Source organism: Myotis daubentonii, chromosome 13, assembly GCF_963259705.1.
Source record: "Myotis daubentonii chromosome 13, mMyoDau2.1, whole genome shotgun sequence".
Classification (NCBI taxonomy): domain Eukaryota; kingdom Metazoa; phylum Chordata; class Mammalia; order Chiroptera; family Vespertilionidae; genus Myotis; species Myotis daubentonii.
Genome location: NC_081852.1, coordinates 44,970,880 through 44,992,594, shown reverse-complemented (window position 1 = coordinate 44,992,594; position 21,715 = coordinate 44,970,880). Strand labels below are relative to the sequence as shown.

Sequence of the window (21,715 nt, the reverse complement as noted above, 5' to 3'; positions counted from 1 at the left end):
GGTTTTTAGCATACTCACAAAGTTTTGCAACCATTACCATAATCAATCTTACCACATTTTTAATCCCACCCCTAAAAAAACTCCCACCTGTTAGCAGTCACTTTCCTCTCTCTCCATGTTCCTCAGTCTTAGGCAACCACTAATCTACTTCTGTCTCCATAAATTCGCTTATTCTGGACATTTCATAAAAGTGGAATCATATGCTACATGGTATTATTTTTACTATTTGTTTTCCCACTTATAATAATCTTTTAAAATTCATCTGTGCTGCAGCATGTACCAGTACTTCATTGTTTTTTATTGCCAAATTAAGAATGGTTTTTACATTTTCAAAGAATATGTTTTAAATATATATTTTTATTGATTTCAGAGAGGAAGGAAGAGGGAGAGAGAGATAGACACATCAATGATCAGAGAGATAATTACTGATTGGCTGCCTCCTGCACGGCTTGCACTGGGGATTGAGCCCGCAACCTGGACATGTGCCCTGACTGGGAATCAAACTGTGACCTCCTAGTTCATAGGTCGATGCTCAACCACTGAGCCACCCAGGTCAGACTCAAAGGATTATATTTAAAAACAAAGATGATGCAGTCCTGGCCTGGTAAGTCAGTTGGTTAGAGCATCGTCTGGGTATACCAACGTTGCAGGTTGGATCCTTACTCAGGGCACATACAAAAATCAATTAATGAATGCATAAATAAGTGAAACGACAAATTGATCTCTCTCTCTCTAAAAAAAAAACCCAAATAAATAAATTAAAAAATATTTTTTAAAAAAAGATGCAACAAAGACCAAATGTGGCCAGCAAAGTTGAAAATATAAACTATGTTGCTCTTTACAAAAAAGTTTGTAGACACCACCACCACCCTCCAACACTCAAAAGAGATGAAAGATTGGTCATGTACTGAAAATGAGAGAAGCAAAGTAATGGGTACATGCGGATTCATTATACTATTTTCTCTATTGTTATATATGTTTGAAGTTTTCCATAATAAAAAACTAAAAAATTTCCTGATCCTGAGATGCTTCCTTATTAAAGCAGTTCACAGTGCAAAAGAAATCTTAAGGTAAAAATAATGTAAAAAAAAAAAAAAAAAAAAAAAAGATAAGCTAGAAGTCCTAATAATAAAAATGGTAACAAATCTCTAAAATCATCTTTAAATCAATTAATTTGAAAAAATTAAATCTTTGTTAAGTTCAATAAAAAAAGATGAAGTTGATGAGTAAGCACTATTGTGGACACTAACTCAAAATGTAAACTACTAGGGAGTAAGACTAAAAAATCATAATTTTCCAGGTTTTTTAGTTGTTTTCAAAAGAATTAATAGAAACCTTCCTAATCACAAAGGCTCCCAAGGTCAGTTCACAGGATTCATTTTCAGACTCTTAAAAGGACTGTAGCCCGGTTGGTGTGGCTCAGTGGTTGAGTGTTGACCCATGATCCAAGAGGTCACTGGTTCAATTCCCGGTCAGGGCACATGACCAAGTTGCAGGTTTAATCCCCAGTTGGGCACATGCAGGAGGCAACCAATTGATGATGTTTTTCTCGCATCGATGTTTCTATCTCTATTCCTCTCCCTTCCTCTCTCTCTAAAAATAAATAAATAAACGTATTTTTTAAAAAAGGACTGAAAACTGTCATTCATTCTCTAATTTTTCTTACCTCCTCTTTCTGCATTTACAGCCGACTCCACTGAATCAACACACACTTCCATGAGAAATCCATTTGCTGTTCCTAAAATACATGAAAAACAATGCAATGCCATGATGGGACTATTTATCCAGACCCATCTACCACTATCATTTTATACGTATTTTGCTGACAAAATTCAAATGTCCAATATAGTAAAGTGTATAAGTATATAAGGGGCCATGAATACAATAAAATATCATGTTAATTATAAAACTGATGTCTTTGGACTATGAAATAAGAACACTAACATATAAAAAATTATACTGAAAACAATATTTACTGAATGCCGAATTAATCTTCCTAAAACACAGACCTCATCATCACATTCCAGGTCCAGATTCTTTCAATGCTTCTCAATGAGTGCCTGCAGAATATGTTTAAACTTCTTTACAAGGAATATATGTTTAAGTGCTAGGATGGACCTCAAATCCTGGCCCCCTCCAAACTTGTATGATTTTAGAAAAATTACTTAGTCTAAGTTGTCTGTACAACAGAGTAGATTTTAGTACCTACCACAGAGTAGTGAAGATAAATCATGTAAAGTGGTACTACCAAGTGTGCAAAAAGTACTAGTATCATTAACTAAAAGGTATTTTCTTCATATGCCTCCAGTTGTCCCTAATCCTCACTCCTGCTCTTGCTTATGCCATCTCCTCAATCCACAAAGTCCTCCCAATTCCATCTTTGACTGCTAAACTCTTCCAAGACTCATGTCAAACCATATTTCCATACTTCCTGTCTCCCAAAGTAGGAAATTGTATCTCCCTTTTTTGAACTCATACAGCTTTTTTAAAAATATATATTTTTATTGATTTTTTACAGAGAGGAAGGGAGAGGGATAGAGAGTTAGAAACATCAATCAGCTGCCTCCTGCACACCCCCTACTGGGGATGTGCCGGAAACCAAGGTACATGCCCTTGACTGGAATCGAACCTGGGACCCTTCAGTCTGCAGGCCGACTGTCTATCCACTGAGCCAAACTGGTCAGGGCTGAACTCATATAATTCTTTATAAGTTATATGTTCTTCTTTAAAACACTAACTGTATCTCTTCAAGACACGATTTTCTATCTGTTATTATTTATGTAGATAAGTGTCTGATCACTCTTACTTGATCTAAAGTTCACAAATAAGGTCTTTTTCCCCACAAAGGTTATTTTTTAACTTACTTATTGATTTTAGACAGGGAGGAGGGGGGAGGGGAGAGAGGGAAAGAAAGAGAAACATCAATCTGTTATTCCACTTATTCATGCATTCATTGATTGATTCTTGTATGTGCCCTGCCTAGGGATCGAACCCACAACCTTGGCATATTGTGAGGGTGCTCTAATGAGCTAAGCTACCTGGCCAGGGCCTAAGTAAGGTCTTTATGTGAGAAATCTTTATTATCACCCACAGTAAGCACAGTGTCTACCACGGTCCACAACAGTCAAGCAAACATTTACTAACGTCTGAATAATTACAAATTCATAAAAAGTCACATATCTACACTAAAAAGTATGATGAAAATAGAGTTTTGCGTTTTGTTCTGTAAGCTAAACACATAATTTTTAAAAATTAAGAATTCTGAATGCATACTTCATGCAATATCTGAAAGAATGGTTACCACATGCTGATAATGACTATAACTAGGTGCTGGGATTTGGAATGCCTTTACTATGTTTTTACTTTCCTACATTGCTTGATTTTTCTTCTACCCAATATTGCTTTTATCATTTTTTTAAAAGCAATTTTTAATTTAAAAAACAAAAATCTAGCCTGGCTGGAGTGGCTCAGTAGTTGAGCATCGATCCACCTATGAACCAGGTCAGGGCACATGCCTGGGTTACGGGCTCGGTCCCCAGTGGGGGGGTGGGCGGGAGGCAGCCCATCATGATTCTCTCTCATCATTGATGTTTCTCTCTCTCTCTCTCTCCTTCCCTGAAATAAAGAAACAAAAACAAACATATTTTAAAAAAAGAAAAACATATCATCTGCTAAGATCAAGTTGCAACTGTCTCATTTATTTAGAAGAAGACTATCGGTCTCAAACTGTGAAAGAGTGAAGCGCCACCCTGTGCTCTTAACCCACAGAGCTGCATTAATTCTATGAGTTTCCTGATAGCCACCCGGACCAGCTGTCAGGCCAATCTAACTGGACAATGCTGCAGGGGTACCGTTTGCCTCGTGCAAGAAAGGGCCTTGGCTAGGAGAGGGTGGGGATGCACACACAAGGCTATGACAGAAGGCAGAGTAAGGCAAAGCAAAGTTCTTATGGGGATCAAAGAAAAAGGTATTTGTTTGGAGCAGTTCTCAAAGTGCAGTAGGTCAGTTAGCTCTGGGGGCCTTCGGGATCTTAGAATCTTCCATGATCCTTTCAGGGTCTGTGCAGTGAAAAATTGCATGATATTAAAATTTTATTTGCCTTTTGCACTTTCATTTTTTCACAAAGTGGAGTTTTGGGGAGGCTACCTGACATGTCAGACTGAACGCAGAAGCAGGTATAAGAACACAGGCATGAGAATTCCATTAAGCCTGATAGTCAAGAGGTCTGCAAAAACACAAGACATCGGCACTATTCCATTTTGTTTGTTGAGGAAAAGAGCTCTTCGGGGGGGAAAATGTTATTTGCGTTAACATGTAATGGGTTTATTACGGTTATTTTCTAGTTAAAAAGTATTTTAAAACTTTGTTTTAATTTTAAATACAGTCAGTATCAATAGATTTAACCTGTATAAAAACGGTCTCTGAGGTCCTCAATAATTTTTAGGCGGGAAAGGGGATCCGAGGACCGCTGGTTTGGAGGAACCCGCAATTCACGGAGGGGTCTGCCAAACCCCAGCACCTGCCACGCCTCCTACCCTGGGCGACAGGAGGAAGGCGGGACTCGGGGCCGCCAGCTCTGCCCCTGGTGGCTGCGTGGCTCCGGAGAACCCGCTCCGCCGCTGCAGCAGCCGCAGGTGATGGAGTGGTCAGCACAGGGTAGGCGCTGGGCTCACAGCGATGCTCGAGTGGCGACGCGAAACGTGAGGCTCGGAGAAGTTAACCAACTTGAAGACAATCGCACGATACACGGGGGCCCCGGGATTCGAACCCACACCTCTGGCTCCAGAGCCGGGCCGCTCTCACTGCACGCCCTTCGCAGGCACCCCTTCCCACGTGTGGACAGCCGGAATGGCAGAACCCGTCGCGCAGGGGACCCCGAGGGAAATCGCGATCAATCCACTGGCCGATCAGAAACCCCCGCAGGCCCGCCCGCTCCCGGCAGCGAGGGGGGCCGTCCCCTCCCCGCCCCGCCCCTTTCCGCACCGGCCTTCCCGGACGGCGTCCTCTGCCTCTTCATCCTCCACACGGTCCTCCCTCGCCAGGCTACGGTTTCCACTTGGATCCGGGTTTTGGTGCGCGCGACCAGGGAAGCTCGTTCCCACCTCTGCGCGCGCCTCCGCGCGCCCCTGACGTCCACGCCCCAGCAGCCCCCGCGAACGCCAAGTCCCCGGCGCAGGCGCAGTCACTGCTCACCCCCGCTGTCTCGGGAGGAGGAGCGCGCCTAGTGTGACTCGGAAGTGCTTCTTCCCCGAGGCAGAGAGGAGAGACCTCCGAGCGCCGGGGTGTGGAGGTGGCGGCCGGGCCCCGTCCTCAATATGCAGCGATTACTCCTTCCGCCCTTGAAGGCCTTGATGGGGGGCCCGTGTCTCCGACTCCTGGGTCCCAGGGCGGCACCTCGAATGCAGGTACCGCACCGCAGCGGAAGCGGACACGGGGAGAAAGACGGTAGATGACCCACATCACGTTTCCGTAGCTCCTTAGAGTTCAAGGCGCGGTTCCTTGTTTCCGGAGCCCCTGCGTTCCGCACTGGACCTGCCACTTACTAGCTGTGTGTTAGTTACTAGCCACGTTAGGTAACCTTCCTGTGCCTCAGTTTCCTCATCTCTAAAAATGGGGATGACAACAATAATTAATACATAAGTGTATTTATGTATAAGTGTATTTATTTATAATTCGTTTATGAAGGTTTGTTGGGTAAGGGACCTGTGTTTGAAACAAAGGAAGCAGGAGAGAAGGGACCAGACCCGGTTGTCCCACAGCTCGTAGTTTAGTGGGAGACGGGGAGGAACCTAAAGTGTGCTGAGAGCGACCTGTTGCGGACCTAGGATAGCCTGGGAACACTTCCCAGAGGAAAGAGGTGAAAATATCAACCAGAGGAGGTGGCTTCCCAACTGAGGTCTGCAGTGGGCATTACAGGCACACCTCGGAGGCAATGTAGGTTCAGTTCCAGACCCTTGCAATAAAGCGAATGTCACAGAAGCGAGTTACATGAATTTTTGGGTTTCCCAGTGCATATAAAAGTTATATCTTCATTATACTGTCGTCTGTTTAGTGTGCAGTGACAGTATGTCTAAAAATTCAATGCCCATTCCTTAATTTAGAAATACCTTCCTGCTAAAAACTGGCGACCATCATCTGAGCCGTAAGTGAGTCGTCATCTTTTTGCTTGTGGAGGGTCTTGCCTTGATATTTGTTGATGGTGAAGGTTGGGGTGGCTGTAGCAATTATTTAAAATAAGGTAACAATGAAGTTTCCTACATTGATGGACTTCCTTTCATGAGGATGATTTCTCTGTAGCATGGGATGCTGTGTGATAGCATTCTACCCACAGTGGAACTTCTTTCAAAATTGGAGTCAATCCACTCAAACCCTGCCACTGCTTTAGCACTAAGTTTATGTAATATTCTAAGTCCTTTGTTGCCATTTCAACAGTCTTCACAGTATCTTCACCAAGAGTAGATTCCCTCTCAAGGAACCACTTTTTCTCCTTCTCCAAAAGGAGCAATTTCTCGTTTGTTCAAGTTTTACCATGAGGTTACAGCAGTTGAGTCACACTCCAGGCTTCAGTTCTAATTCTAGTTCTCTTGCTGTTTCTACATCTGTGGTTATTTCTCCCACGGAAGACTTGAGCCCCTCAATGTCATCCATGAGGGTTGGAGTCAATTTCCAGACTCCAAAATACTGATATTTTCACCTCTTTCTGTGAATCACAAATGTTCTAAATGGCATCTAGAATGGTGACTCCTTTCTGGGAAGTTTTCAATTTGTTCAATGCAGGGTTGCCACAAACCTTCAGTTTGTAAAATAAACGCAATATCTGCAAAGCGCAAAAATTGAAGCACAATAAAACGAGGTATGCCCATATTTTCATATATACATATATATTAATTGATTGCAGAGAGGAAGGGAGGTAGAAACATCAATGATGAGAGAGAATCATTGATCTGCTGCCTCCTGCACGCCCCCTGCTGGGCATCAAGCCCACATTCCAAGCATGTTCCCTGACTGGGAATTCCTGGTTCATAGGTTGATGCTCAGCGACGGAGCCGCACTGGCCAGGCTGCCTGTATTTTCTATCAGGGAACAAGGGTGTCCCAGAAGTCTTATTTAAAGATCCACAGAAGAAATAAAAGAACCCATGTCTAGGTGTAGAGTTAAGTCTGGGGGAAGTATGCAGAGATCAGAAGGTTCCTGTAGTGTGGCAATGGATTGGAATGAGGCCAAGACTACAGGCAGGAAAACTAGTAGGAAGGTGGATACAGTAATCCAGTGAAGAGATGATTTACCGGGGCAGCAGCAGTGGAGATGCTGCACAGCACAGTGGGACTAGGGTGAGTAGCAGTGAAGTGAGGTCTTTCCCTCTCTCCAGTTGTAATTTATCTGTCTTGATCCTTAGTGTGGTTGCAGCTGTGGGATCAGGATCCCCTTGAGGCCAGGGCAGTACAGCACCATCTCTGAAGTAGCTTTACAATCTGGAAGGGGTACAGTGTCCCTTCCTTCAAAGGCTGCTGAGCGGGTGGTGGGCCGATGGCTCCTGGTCTGCAGTGGAACAGTGGCTGGAGCAGTTATTCTTGGTGGAGTAACTAGGTGAGTAATTTGCTCATAGCAGTTGTCAGCTGTTTGGGTCGTCAGTAGAGGTACAGGATGACCAAGGGGGAAAGGACCCCAGGAATCATGTAGTCTAGCTCCTTCATTTGACAAATGCAGAAACTGAGGCCTAAAGAGGGAATGTGACTGATAGCTTGCCCTGACATAGAACAGTTTAGGGTTTATTTAAAAGGAGCACTTCATAAAGACTGGTTTAGATCTTAATTGTTAGCTGTACATTGTGTCTATTTCCCCCTATAATCAGAGTTCAAATTTGTCTCAAAATTTTGTATACAGTTAGTTTGAATTAAACCCAAATAAGTTTGATACGTCTAAATTAGTTCATATGCCTCTTCGGTCTCTTTGTACCTCCTCTTTCCCGCTCACCACCCCCACCCCCCATTGGCAGTTTTTATTGAAGAAACCCAAATCATCTGTCCTATAGAGTTTCCCAGTCTGGATTTTTCTGATTGCATACAATGGTGGTGGTGGCTAACAAGTCCCATTGTCCCCGGTATTTCCTGTAAACTGGTTATTGCTTGATTAGCTTCAGGTTGGGACAGGGGGCAAAGTACTTCATAGGTGATTATAACATTTACAAATATTTAGTGTCTATTAGAGATGCCAACCACCATTGGTGATCATTGCCCAGATCCATTATTTCATTAGAGTTTAAATTGTAATATTCTAGTAGCTCAGCTCTAAAGAGAAACTTTCCCTCATCAACAATTGGGTTATCCTAAGGTACATTGTATATAGGAAAAGTAGGGTAAATACTTGATTCTTTCCCTTTATTTACCAATTTTCAAAATAATAAATTGGTTCTCATGTACCCTCCAAAGGTAAACAATAAAGTGTGAGTTTTTAAGTATCCTATGAGCTCATAGGTTTAAACATACTTGGTATGTTTCAATCCATTGCAGTGATGTTTTGCTCAAATTGTCCCATCCGTAGTCAGTGAGAACCTCTCAAATTGGCTCCGGAGTCGTTTTGACAGGACCCTGGTAACCTTTGAGTCCTTGCTTTCTGGATAAAATATTCCAGGCTCTTCTTGTGCATTTCCTGCCTCAAGCCTAAAATCAGCCTTTTACTTACACTAACTCCTTTTGGTGAAAATACCTTTGGTTTTAATTATGTGTTCTCAAATTTTCTCCACATTCCCGGTGCTCTTATTTCAAATACTGAATGTGTTATATAGGCTGTTACGAGAACTGACAAATTTGAATTTTGTTGTCTTTAAATTTACTCAAGAACCTAAAGTGTGTTATCCCTATATCAAATCTCTTTTCCTTGGTTATGCATTTAGGGCAAATTTCCTTGGTCTAAGGGTAGATTTTGCAGTTTCTGTCAAAATTCTAAGCAGTAAGAGAAGAGAAAGGTGTCAGGAAACAATGAAACGTTTACCTTTATTTAGATCCACTTGTTTTCATAAACTATTATGAGTAATCCATCATTGAGCATTCTCTCTCTCTCTCTCTCTCTCTCTCTCTCTCTCTCTCTCTCTCTCTCTCTCTCTCATTTCTTTCCTTTCCTAAGATTGACAGAGTCTGGCCTCTCAATGGTAGATTGGCATTTAATAAAGGAGATGAAGCCACCTACAAGCCAAGAGGAATGGGAAGCAGAATTCCAAAAATACCAGCAATTTCCAGAATTTAAAATGTAAGTATTATAAAATCAGGTAAATGTCCCATGAGATCCACTCAGTCTCTTGCTCATTTAAATCTGTCAGAAGATTAGATCCCATTATTTCTTGGTATTTGGCTCTGTTTAGTGAGCTTCCTACGCTAAACCTCCAATTCCAGAGTGATCCTGAGGTCACTGATGAGGAGGAGGGTAGACCTATCAAGCATCAGGACTGAAAAAGTTCCTGCATTCGTTGGGAAATAAAATTGAGACGGATGTTTCCTCTTGCTTATTTTTTTACTTCCCTTTTCACCCAGCTTAAATCATGATATGACGCTGGCGGAATTCAAGTTCATCTGGTACATGGAGTACTCACACCGCATGTGGGGTCGGCTTGTAGGCCTCGCATACATCCTGCCTGCTGCCTACTTTTGGAGAAAGGGCTGGCTCAGCCACAACATGAAAGGACGTGTTCTTGCCCTCTGTGGTTTAGTATGCTTCCAGGTGAGACTTATTCAAGTTTGGGAAACAAGAGATGTTCCCAAGAGCTTCCTGGTTGGCATTTTTAACAGAATAGGTGAGCGTGTGGATTTTAGTATAGCATGCCTGGCTTTAAGGCCCAGCTCTACCACGTAGTAGGCAAGTTCTAACCTCTGTAGGCTATGCTTCCCTTGCCTGTAAATAGGGATAATAATAGTATCTACTGTTTAGGTTGCATGAATATTAAATGAGATCATGCATATAAAGAACTTAGGTTAGCCGTGACCCGTTTGGCTCAGTGGATAGAGTGTCGGCCTGCGGACTGAAGGGTCCCAGGTTCGATTCCGGTCAAGGGCATGTACCTTGGTTGTGGGCACATCCCCAGTGGGGGTTGTGCAGGAGGCGGCTGATGGATGTTTCTCTCTCATCCATGTTTCTGACTTTCTATCCCTTCCCCTTCCTCTCTGTAAAAAAATCAATAAATTAAAAAAAAAAAAAAACTTAGGTTAGTGCCTGGAATCAGTAAGCACTCAAATATATTTTTGTGTCACAAGAATTAGAGTTTCTTTCCCACCATGGCTCTCCTGGATTCTCATCTCTTCCCTTTTTCTATCTGTGCGGAACGGGGATCCCTATGGTAGAATGGCTGTAGAAGCAAAAAAGAAAATTCCAAAAGAGAAACAATTTGTGGGATGAGAGATTTTAAAATATAGATGTAGCTGAGAGGTATTAAAGTACTGTATACTATAAATGGTAGGAAAAGTTCATTGAATGACTCTGAGGCTGAGAGCCAAGAAAAGGGTTATTAGAAAAGGCATGAGTATTTGGGTCAAAGTATATAGGGCCTAAGGGAGAGTATCAAAACATCAAAGAAATATCAAAATTTGATCAGGAGGAAGTGAGTTGGTTAATTTAATGTGGAAATGGTGAAATTATGGTCCAAATAGAAGGAAATGTGGAAGTTGGAAGAGATGTAATATAGGCAATAGAAGCAAATAATAAGGAATTAGACATTAATAAAAGTCTAATGGAAACTAGGGGAGAGGGGAATGCCTGGCTGGCTTGGCTCCGTGGTTGAGCATCAACCTGTGAACCAGGAAGTCATGGTTCAATTCCCAGTCATGGCACATGCCCGGATTGTGGGCTTGATCCCAATGTGGGACGTGCAGGAGGCAGCCAATCAATGATTCTCATCATTGATGTTTCTGTCTCACTCCCTCTCCCTTCCTCTCTGAAATCAATAAAAATATATTTTAGAGAGAAAGAAACTAGGGGAGGGAGGGTAAAACAAAATGAAAATTTATTTAAAAATGGAAAAAAAATGTCACTAAGGACAGACTCTAAGAGAAGCAGAAAATTGTAGATGGCAAATAGGGTATGGAAAAAAGAAAGTGAGGGCTAGCAAATCACACTCTATACTTCATCTTCCAATGTTCTGTGCAGAAGAAATTAAGATAGGACATCCAGGGTAGTCATAAAGGGGGAAGAAATGCCCAAAAAAGATTTCCCAAGGAGCATATATTTAGAAGAGGTGGGAGAATTCCACCTTTTGACATTATTCTATTGTCCTGGCAGGGTGGGGGTGACAGGGCTAGCCTATATAATAAAAGCGTAATATGCAAATCGACCGAACGGCCGAACAGCAGAACAACCATCCGGGACCACGCTATGACACCCACTGGCACCAGGCCAGCCCAGGCGGGTGCAATGCAATTGGTCAGGGACCCAGCCATTGCCCCATGATCGCCCTGCAGAGGGAGGCTCAGGCCACCTACTGGCAGGCTGCGGTGGGTGGGCAGGGCTTACCTCTGCAAGGGAAGCCCAGGCCAGCAGCTGGAGGGAAGCCCAAGTCCCGGGTGCCAGAGGGAAGCCCAAGTCCCGGGTGCCAGAGGGAAGCCCAAGTCCCGGGTGCCAGAGGGAAGCCGGTGCCGGCAGCCAGGGGAAGGAAGGCCTGCTCTTGTATGAATTTTGTGCATCAGGCCTCTAGTATTTATATGATTGGAACTGACACTTGCTTGGGTTACTTGAAAAAGTTAGTAAAAGCAGGGAATCATAGAATAATAATACATACCTTAACTTTTAAACATGTACTTTCATTACCTTTATTTTAAAACTAGAGGCCCGGTGCACGAATTTGTGCACTGGTGGGGTCCGGCTGGCCCACCCCGATGGGAGCCCATTGGGCAGGGCCAGCCATGGGGTCTAATGATGGAAGCTATAGCTTTCCCCCAGCTGGATCTAATTATACTTTAAGGATGCCAAAAGAAAACCCACAACAGAACTGTTTTGCATTTCACATGCCATGAGATGAAGTTGTTTATGTGTTGTTTGCAAACGTATATCAAGATGGATATTGGCCCTTTAATGATTTTTGCATCTTCCTGGTGCTCTGCCCTCAGTTTCCCAATATGATCTTCATGTCTGTTTAAAAGTTTTTCTGTTTTTGAATGTGCCTACCCTTTGCTGTTGCTTCTGGCAGCCTGTGGGTCCTCTTTGCCGTCCCTTTTAAAGAGAGATTGAAAGTTCACCTAATCTGCAAGGCACCGCATTTTCACAAAATCCCCACCCAGCCTCTCTACATTGCTCAGCAAAGGGCCGCCATCCCGTTAATGCTTAGGTCGCCTTTTTGGCTAACTTGGAAGGTCTCCTGGTCGCCTTTTTGGCTAACTTGGAAGGTCTCCTGGGGCCGCGGGCTGTGGAGGGAGAATTCCACACCTTGGCTGCAGTATTAGCACAGCCCTCTGGAGACTGGTTGGGGACAGAAGGGACTGATTATTTTCTTGTGCTTTCACTAAATGTTCATGCACCAGGGAGCCAGGCAGTGATTAGGGGTGTTGGGGGCTGGCTGGGGCAAGGGGCCGCAGGCGGTTTGCCGGCTGGCCCTGCCCCCATTGGGGTGGGGGGGCCCGCTCAGGGACAGGGCTAGCCAGGCGAGGGGCCGTGGTCGTCTGGTTGGTCTGCCATTTGGTCGCTGGGCTTTTGTTATATAGGATGAAGAGCCAAGGCCTGTTTTTTAGTCCTCTGATTGGAGTTCAAGCTCAGATCTCTTACACCCCCATAAACTACCATTTTATTTTTCATTTCTCTTAAGTGCAAAGCAATCTGACTGCAAAGCCTTACCGATTTTTACCCCCACAAAGCTTTTACAATTTTCTATTCCCACCTAACTTGATAGTAGTTGTTTTTAAGCTTTCTCAAGCTTTCCAAAACATTTAATCTGGTTTTTATAGAAACAGCTGTCTTTGTATTCTCATATTTCAGTGGTTCACATAATGTTAAATCATATCAAGTATATGTAAGGTTTTGCCCACAGATAAGCTTTTGTATGCTTTTCTATATTTGACCTATACTTCAATAAAATGATAATCTAATCAGCAGTTAAATATTTATGGTGCTGTATGTGGAAATGTGGTTAAGTCATGATTCCTGAGATGCAGAGGACTTGGGAGGGGCATGGAAAGGAAGTGTCAGGTAGGGAGTATGCCTGATAATCGATAACTCACTTTCCCCGAAGGTAAAGTTGAATAGACAGTTTCAACTTTGCTTTCTTTGCCTCTTCCCTTTTTGGTTCTAGGGCCTGTTGGGATGGTACATGGTGAAAAGTGGATTAGAAGAAAAACCAGATTCTCATGACATCCCTCGGGTCAGTCAGTACCGCCTTGCTGCCCACCTGGGATCAGCCCTGGTTCTTTATTGCGCCAGCTTGTGGACTTCGCTCTCGCTGCTGCTTCCTCAGCACCAGGTAAAAGTCAGTCCATATTGTTGCCAGTTCTACACACGGCTGACAGGTAATTCCGGTTCTACTAGGAAGTTATGTCAAAATGTACATACTCGCTTGGTGACATCTACCAGTTTACCAGCAACCAGATAAAACCAAAGCTTAGAGGAACATTAAACTTTGGGACTGGAGAGCTTCGAGACTGCAGAGTAAAATGTGCAGTTATTTTGAGCTGGAGCAACTCATTCAAAGGAGAAATAGTATAAGAGAGGAGTATTTTGTCAGCATTGCCTATTGGAAAAGGTGAAAACGTGAATTTTAGAAGAAGTGGGACGGAGTACCAACAATAAGAGATATCCCAGCCGCTCTGGAGGGGTAGGAATGGCGAGGCAAGGAGGCTAGAACAAGAGCGAGTGCTGGCCCGTGGTGGTGCACAAGAGCCATCGTGGGCTGTTTGTTCTTTAGACGGAGACCTGCCATTCATCAGGCGGAATAGTACAGTAAACTTAGTGACCTTGCCACACGTATTTTCTCAGTAGGCCGATTAAAGTTTTTTCTAGTTTTGTTTTTTTTTTTTTAATGAACAGTATTTTAGGTATTGAAGACATGGTTGACCTGGATAACCTGTTCATGGAGTAGGTTTTAGATGTCAATAGATCTTTTAAGTAGAATCATCCAGTAGGTACTTGGAGCCAGTGGCCTGGATCCCAACAAGGACGGGAGTGTTCACTTTCAGTCATTCCACAGGGAAGCCAGATGGAGTTGAAACATTGGTACAGTAGACAAATCCACATCTGAAAAATTCCTGTTCTCCTGGCTTTCAAAGCCAAATTTCTAAAATCAATTGCCTATATTGATAGCTGTACATCCTGACAACCCATTCTTTCCTTTCAGTTCTTGTCTGGCTTCCCAACCTACCTCTCTACATATCCACCACACACTTACATACACACTCATTGCCAACAGTCTCTACTGACTTTTTAATTATCAATGAATTGTTTTTCTCTTTTTAAAATTTATTTATATTCCACTAATTACAGAAAGGATTTGAGATAGTCACACATATAGTTGGAGATGCTGTCCAACACAGTAGCTCACTAGCTACATGTGGCTATTTAAATTTTAATTAGTTAATTAATATTAAATAAAATTAACTTTAAACAAACTTATTTACTTCACCTTTAAATAAAATTAACGTTTTATTTAATTTTAAGTTGCTCTAACCTCGGTTTAAGATCTCATTATCCACTTATTGGGGGCAGCACAGATACTAGAACATGTCTGTCATTGTAGAAGTTCTATTTGACAGCCCTGACATCATGCTACAAAAATCTCAGTAATGATACCTCATTCTTCACGTACTAGATTGCAAAGCATTTGAGGGCAGCACTCTGACTTCACCTTTCTGTATCTTTATGGTTACGTGTTTATAAAGTTCTTCATAAATATTTGCTGACTCACTGATTGGTATCAAAAGTTGGCTATAGCAAAAATAAATTTTGACTTTTCCAAAAACACAAGAATCTCCACTATAGGCATTAAATGCCAGAATCTCCACTCTAGGCATTTTATGCACTTTTGATTCTGATTATATTTGGTAAGCATTAAATATCACACACAAGATGAAAATCCAGTCCTATATTTTAAGCCACATCATTTTAACCATGGTGAAGCATCCTCCCTGCCCACCTGAACAATGCAAATCATGCAGTTATGAAATAGATACGTACTGAGCACCTAATGCCAAGCCTTGGGCTAGGGCTACTGTAATAAGACAGATGGCAGTTCCTGCCTTCACAGAACTTACAGGATAGCAGAGAAGACAGGTGGTAAATGTATAAATTTAATAAAACATGATGTGTGTCAGAAGAGAATATCTGCTGGGAGTCCCTAACCTCGTTTAGGGGTCAGAGAATATCTGACCTCAAATTGTCACTTGGCTTTGGCCTTGGAGATCTTTGCTGCCTCTTGTAGTTCCTGCAGAACTGTTAACTTGAGTGATTTTTTTATTTAGTTGCCTGAAACCCGTCAGCTCCTGTGGTTGAGACGATTTGCTCATGGAACAACAGGCCTAGTGTTCCTTACAGCTCTGTCAGGTAGGACTCTTCAAGATGGCCCATTTTCATTCCACTCTCAGGTCTCCTGCCTAATGCTTTTCCCTTTCTTCCTGTAACTTCGTATTTCCTTTTCACACCTGCCTTTCTCATACCCACCATCTTTACCCTCTGTTTCTGTTCTTTCCTCCCTTCCAAAAATCCTGTGTAAGTCAGTTAAACAAAATTATTGAGCAGCTGCCTGGATCCACACTGCCTAGACTCAGATCCTGGCTTTTTAAAAAAATATATTTTATTGATTTTTTACAGAGAGGAAGGGAGAGGGATAGAGAACTAGAAACATCAATGAGAGAGAAACATTGATCAGCTGCCTCCTGCAAACCCCCTACTGGGGATGTGCCCGCAAGCAAGGTACATGCCCTTGACCGGAATCGAACCTGGGACCCTTCAGTCCGAAGGCCAACACTCTATCCACTGAGCCAAACCGGTTAGGGCTCAAATCCTGGCTTTACCACCTGTGAACTCAGTGACCTTGGGTGAGCTTTAGACTCTCTCGTACTCAGTGACCTCATCTGTGAAATGGGGATGATGATAATAATGAGTAGAATATGTGAAGTGCTTACAACAGTACCTGGCATGTGGCAAAAACTACATAAGTATTAGCTATTATTATTCTGTAAACATTATTATTATTACACATATAACAAGATGGGTCAGACAAAAGACCTTCCCTCAAGGTGGTCTAAGGTAGGGAGTTCATTGGGGCAAAGAGGCCAACGCAGATCTTTCTCATTCTTTAAATCACACCTCCTCTCTCATTGTCAAATGTGTTATCCAATACAATAACCACTAGTCTCATGTGACTATTTAAATTGTTTAAAATTAAGTAGAATTAAGGGTTAGTTCCTCAGTCACATAAGCCACATTTCAAGAGCTCAGTAGCCACATGTGGCTTAGCAGCTGTTATAGTGGATGGCAGATATAGCACATTGCCATCATCCCATGAAGTTCCATTAGACAGCACTGCTTTAAAATAAAACCATCAAACCAGTGATCTCCCCAACCCTCCCCTCCCTTTTCATGGTGGAAGAAAATGAATTTTGATTTGATAAATGGCATTTACAGATCAAGGACATGATCTAAACATCCCTGAATCCTCTTTGATCATAAATAATGGAATCAAAATAATTTGATAATAATAAGTCACGAATACCCTGTTTATGTGCTTAGTAGCCAGTAACATATCCAGGATTTAGTTTATAAGCGTGTGTGTGTGTTTTTTTCCATTTCTTTATTCATTTAATAAACATTTTTTTGAGCACTTGGGGAAGAGATAAACAAAAACAGTATGTCAGATAGTGTTCAGTGCTGTGGAGAGAAATAAAGTACTTTATGGAATAGCGGTAGGGTGGGGAAGTGCCGTCTTTATGGGATCATTGGGGAGATCTTTTTGATAAGGTGAGTAAATTATGCAGATATCTGGGGGAAGAACTCTTTCAGAATAGATCAGTAGTTCTCAGTGGGGGGAAATCACTAAGGAATTTTCTCAAAGGAGCATGTCTCTCCAGGGGAGGCATGCCAGAATCTTGGGGTGGGAGCAAGTGAGGCTATGGTTGTTTTTCTTTTAAGCTCTCGTGGTGACTGTGATGTATATTCCCTGTTTGAGAACCCCTACTGTAAACACTTATATAAGGCACTTCCTTTTATCTAACTCCGGGATAATGAACTTTTTCTTTTTTAATCTTTATTATTGAAAGTATTACATATGTCCCTTTTTTCCCCCATTAACCCTCTCCAGATAAACTTATTCTATGTCAGAATAGTATTTGGCCTCCTCTTTCTCTCATTTTAATAAATACCATTGACCTTGGCATACAGGGGCTTTTGTGGCAGGACTGGATGCTGGGCTTGTTTACAACTCCTTCCCCAAGATGGGAGAATCTTGGATCCCAGAAGACCTTTTCACCTTCTCTCCCATCCTGAGGAATGTTTTTGAGAACCCTACTATGGTGCAGTTTGATCACCGGATTCTGGTAAGTCTGGCTGGTGGTTACTGGCTACTAAGCACAGGGAGCCTCACAGGTTTTGGGGTGTTTGAAGCACTGATTACAACAGGGAGAGGATAGAGTGGGCACCAGATTTCCTTTTTTTTTTTTAAAGAGGATACTGAGTATCAGTTTTCTAATGTGCTGTTTTTCTCCTAATTACCCACACACCCTCCCAGCCAATTTCTGGCTTTCAGGATACTGCCAGCTTCTTAAAGTTTGAATCTGCTTTTTACCATCTAGCAAATGATAACCTCCCTGAATCCTGCACACACATAGGAAAGTCATTTTAGCAGATAAAAGGCTGAGTAGAGAAGAGAGTGTGAAGACAGTGGATGCTGATCACATAGCTGTCAGAGCTGAACCAGAACCCCCCCAAGGAGCCAAGAGCATCATGTACTTTTTGTTTAATTTAAGTAATATTTACTTAGGGCCTGCTATGGGTCATGTTAAGATTGGTCTGGTACTCTGGCATGATAAATTGAAGATGAGCAACAAGGAGACCAGTGAGAAGCAGCAGTGCTACTGCAGTAATGCAGGTGAGAGTGAGAGTGATGGGGTTCAAGGCTTCATGGTGGGAGTGGGTTTAAGAAGAATGATGAAACTGAGAGAGGTTGTAAGGAATAGAATATTGCTGTAGAAAGGAAGGCGAGGAAAGATAAAGGAAGATTCCAAAGTTTCTTTGGGGGCATGCTTAAAACATGACCAACAAAAATAAGGCTATTGGAATGAGTGCTGAGTTAGACATGGGATATGTCAACGGATGGAGGTATGTTGAGTGTGAGAGGATACAATACATCCACACAGAGAAGTCCAGAGGACTCGGATGGCACCACCACCACCTCCTCTACTCACTGCTCAGGAAAATAATAACCCTCATGGGCTGGGGTCAGCCCTGCTTTAAAAATACAAGATTACTGTAGGTGTAAAATTAGAGATAAGAGTGCAAAGAATGATTTAAAATGTGAGCGCCATGCCTGGGGGCACCACAGTGGAAGGTGGATAAGATCACCGAGAGAGAGTGTGTATAAAGGGATAGGTGCAGAAACGTTAGGTGGCACCTGGGGCACACCTGCATTTAAGTGGCCAGGAGAGGGGTGGGAAGGAGACTTAGGAGCAGAAACCAGGGGTGGAACTGCAGGGGGCTCCCTGCCTGGGACAGGGAGGTGCCTGGTAGTTACTCACTGGTTCTGGAGGAGATACATGGAAGGTGAGCGGGAATCAGGAGGGTGGGCGCTTCCCACTGGCGCTTGATGAGACTCTTTCCCCCTCGCAGGGAATCACATCAGTTACTGCCATTACAGCGCTCTACTTCCTGTCCCGGAGAATTCCCCTTCCTCGCAGGACCAAGATGGCAGCAGCGACTCTGCTGGCTTTGGCATATACACAGGTATAAACCACTTCTTTTTGGCCTGAGGGTGTCCCCAAAACAAGGTTAAAAAGGAAAGGTAACAGGCTAAGAGAAAATATTTTCAATACTTAAAATAGACTAGAAGATTAATACCCAGAAGATAAAATAAGGATATCAATACACAATTCTCATAAGAGGAATGATGAATGACCAATAAATACAAAAAGCTGTTTAGTCTCACTCATGATCACAGAGGAGCAAATTAAAACAATTCCTGCCATTTTGTGCTTGTCAGATTGGGGGTGGGGAGGGGAGAAAGAAAAAGAATCAGGTATTGGCACAGGTATAAGAAAATAGATACCTTCATACATTCTTAGTGAGAGCACGAGTTTATATGGTATTTTTCAGAGGGCAGTTTGGCAATATCTTTTAAAATGTTAAATATATAATCCCATGGCCCAGCAAATTGACTTATTAGTGCCTGCCCTAGAGATATTCTAATGCACAGAGCTACATCTGTAAGGAAATTCATTATAGAATTGCTGCAATGGTGAAAAATTGGAAACCAACCCAAGTAGTTAGACAACTATGGTAAATGTATACTGTGGGATATTACATAACAGTTTAAAATAGTAAGCTCTTAAGACATATATTAAGTGAAAAAAAGCAAGGGACAGAACAATGTATTTTTTGAAAGTACAAAACTATGTTTTTCTAAAAAAACATTTATATAAAAGTACAAGTGTGTAGAAACTGGTAACAGTGACTATCTTTGGTGAGGGGAACTGGGATAGGGTGAAGGATAATTAAGGGAAATTTTAAGGTTTTCTGTTTTGTTTGAATTTACTTCATTGTAAATATCCTTACTTATGAAATTAAAAATATATTTTTAATGCTCTGATGGGAGAAGAGAGAGAGGTCTGTGTATGTGGCTGTCGATGCTGGTGTTTCAGCTCTGAATTTGTGGTTGCTGCTTTACTTACTGCCTGGTTTCCTCTCTAACAGGTGGGCTTGGGCATTAGCACTCTGCTAATGTACGTTCCAACTCCTTTGGCTGCTACTCACCAGTCGGGCTCCTTGGCTTTGCTCAGTGTTGCCCTTTGGCTCATGAACGAACTCCGAAGAATCCCAAAATAATTCTAAAAGGATCAATCAGCTGCGTAGGACTGAAACTGCTTTTGAGAGCTCATTAGAGCACAAGAACTTGGATTTTGCTAAGAGAATGAACTTGGCATATCAAATGGTTTCCAGATCGGTCAGGTTTTTAAAAACTCTTTGCCTGTTTCTGGAAGTCACTGGGTCAAGAATGTCATTAGGTATGATTACAGTAACCGTTCCTTTTTAAATCTGTTGTTTTTCACGTTGATCCTATTAATGGGATATCACCTCTTCTAGACAGAATTATTTTAAAAAGGGAACTAGAGTCACCGGGGTAGGTTCCCATAGCATTTCTCCTGATCCCCACACTAAGGTTGTCCTTAGTTAATAATAGTCACCAGAGGGCATTATGACCCTATCCAAAGAACCATATGCTAACGCTTCTATAGTTCCCTCCAACAAAGGAGCAACGAATGAATTAAGTTCAAATTTCAGATACTTTACTTCATTTTCATTTTATTAAAGATGAATAAGTTTGGAAAAACAGATCTGGTTGCATTAAGCTATATAATTATTATGCCACAATCCTGGTGAATGGAGATTATCTGAATTATTTTTAGGTTTGCATTATTCCCAGCATCGGACACATACCAAATATTGCATGAATGAATAGAAAATGATTAAAGATTGATGACCCAGGCACCTCTTCCAAAACAAGTCATCACATACCTACAAGATTAAATGAATTTATCATAATGTTTTCAAAGGTCCCTCAACAATTCTGTCAGTTTTTAAAACACTTGCTTTTCTTAACCCAGAATATTTCTGTCTTTAACGTAACAGTGACAAATGCTATCCATATGACAGGGATAACAATTTAGCTACTGCTTTAAAGTGATGCTGGTTGCAAAGACCAACACCGATGATCAGAATATTAAGATAACCAGTTTATCTTCAGTAATCCTTCCTTCTGGCCCTGGAATGAATGGTGGGTTATATATTGGCATAGGTAACACATATATCCATGTCCCGGCATAAGGGAGAATGCCCTCCCCTCTAATATGCATTGCACAGTTTGCTCAACAATGATTTAACAGTATTTATCAGCGAGTATTTTAAGAACTGTTCAGCAAAATTATTTAATGTGAAGCATTAGAAAAACATACAATCTTAGTAACCCCCAAATTGATGCAATACAGCAGCCTTTGGTCTTTTAAAGGGAGAAGGGAGCGTCTGCTGTGGATCATAAAAAAAAAAAGATGCCTTTCAACACTGCAGAGTCCATCGCTCAAGCAGAAACAATGAAGGAGTAAAGGCTTATACTGTATGGCGTTAACTAACGGGGAACTATAGAATAAAAATTTCAAACACAACATAATGACAGAAATCAAAGTATTTGGGATCCTATTTGCAGAGCAAGACTCTTATGAAGCTAATAAAAGGCAGAGCCTTCAGCACCAGTAGTCTTCCCAGGCCAAACCCTGGCAGGTGCTCTGCAAGAGAGGCTGCTTAGGAGGGTGGAGTGGAGTGGTGGAGGAGTGGCAGGCGACCAAGGGTGTCCAAGCAGCTGCACTGAAACAGAAGAGGCTCAGGAGCAGACATGACTTCAGGCTGGCCTCAGTCACACACTTGGCTACAAACATTATGTGGTTCAGAAATTTTTCACCTTTGCTCAAACCTCAGAGGGAAGGTAGGGGAGGGTGCGGATAAGGGGGAAGAGATCAACCAAAGGACTTGTATGAGCGTAACCAATGGACAC

At 42.2% G+C, this 21,715-nt stretch overlaps 2 protein-coding genes across 6 annotated transcripts in view; one reads left to right on the top strand and one right to left on the bottom strand.

Annotated features, from left to right (window-relative positions):
* CUTC (cutC copper transporter) overlaps nucleotides 1-18,821 on the bottom strand; it is a 37,448-nt gene extending 18,627 nt beyond the window's left edge. The window contains exons 1-2 of one of the 4 annotated variants that reach the window (XM_059661037.1): nucleotides 18,693-18,821; nucleotides 1,667-1,738 (exon numbers count right to left, since the gene is read on the bottom strand). In XM_059661037.1, the coding sequence (XP_059517020.1) occupies nucleotides 1,667-1,718 (52 nt within the window). In that variant the 5' untranslated portion in view covers nucleotides 1,719-1,738; nucleotides 18,693-18,821. Of the gene's footprint in view, nucleotides 1-1,666; nucleotides 1,739-4,774; nucleotides 4,914-4,983; nucleotides 5,171-18,692 lie in introns of those variants that run through there. The other 3 variants (XM_059661035.1, XM_059661036.1, XM_059661038.1) reach the window with 3 other exon arrangements.
* LOC132214222 (cytochrome c oxidase assembly protein COX15 homolog) lies at nucleotides 5,195-20,504 on the top strand. 2 transcript variants are annotated; one of them, XM_059661031.1, is made up of 9 exons: nucleotides 5,195-5,405; nucleotides 7,397-7,587; nucleotides 9,124-9,246; nucleotides 9,528-9,714; nucleotides 13,265-13,432; nucleotides 15,423-15,504; nucleotides 17,341-17,495; nucleotides 18,784-18,897; nucleotides 19,864-20,504. In XM_059661031.1, exons 1-9 carry the CDS (start codon nucleotides 5,316-5,318, stop codon nucleotides 19,993-19,995), a joined length of 1,242 nt encoding a protein of 413 aa, XP_059517014.1. In that variant the 5' UTR covers nucleotides 5,195-5,315; the 3' UTR covers nucleotides 19,996-20,504. The 2 variants fall into 2 exon arrangements, with proteins under 2 accessions (XP_059517014.1, XP_059517015.1); XM_059661032.1 differs by lacking the exon at nucleotides 7,397-7,587 and having other exon boundaries at nucleotides 5,268-5,405.
* Nucleotides 20,505-21,715: the final 1,211 nt, after the last annotated feature.

What these genes read in the sequence shown, in the direction of transcription:
- LOC132214222 (XM_059661031.1), top strand. Translation starts at nt 5,316, where the DNA reads ATGCAGCGATTACTCCTTCCGCCCTTGAAGGCCTTGATGGGGGGCCCG. An exon ending in ATTCTTGGTGGAGTAACTAG is followed by an intron (nt 7,588 to 9,123) that starts GTGAGTAATTTG and finishes TCCTTTCCTAAG; the next exon opens with ATTGACAGAGTCTGGCCTCT. An exon ending in TGCTGCTTCCTCAGCACCAG is followed by an intron (nt 13,433 to 15,422) that starts GTAAAAGTCAGT and finishes TTTTTTATTTAG; the next exon opens with TTGCCTGAAACCCGTCAGCT.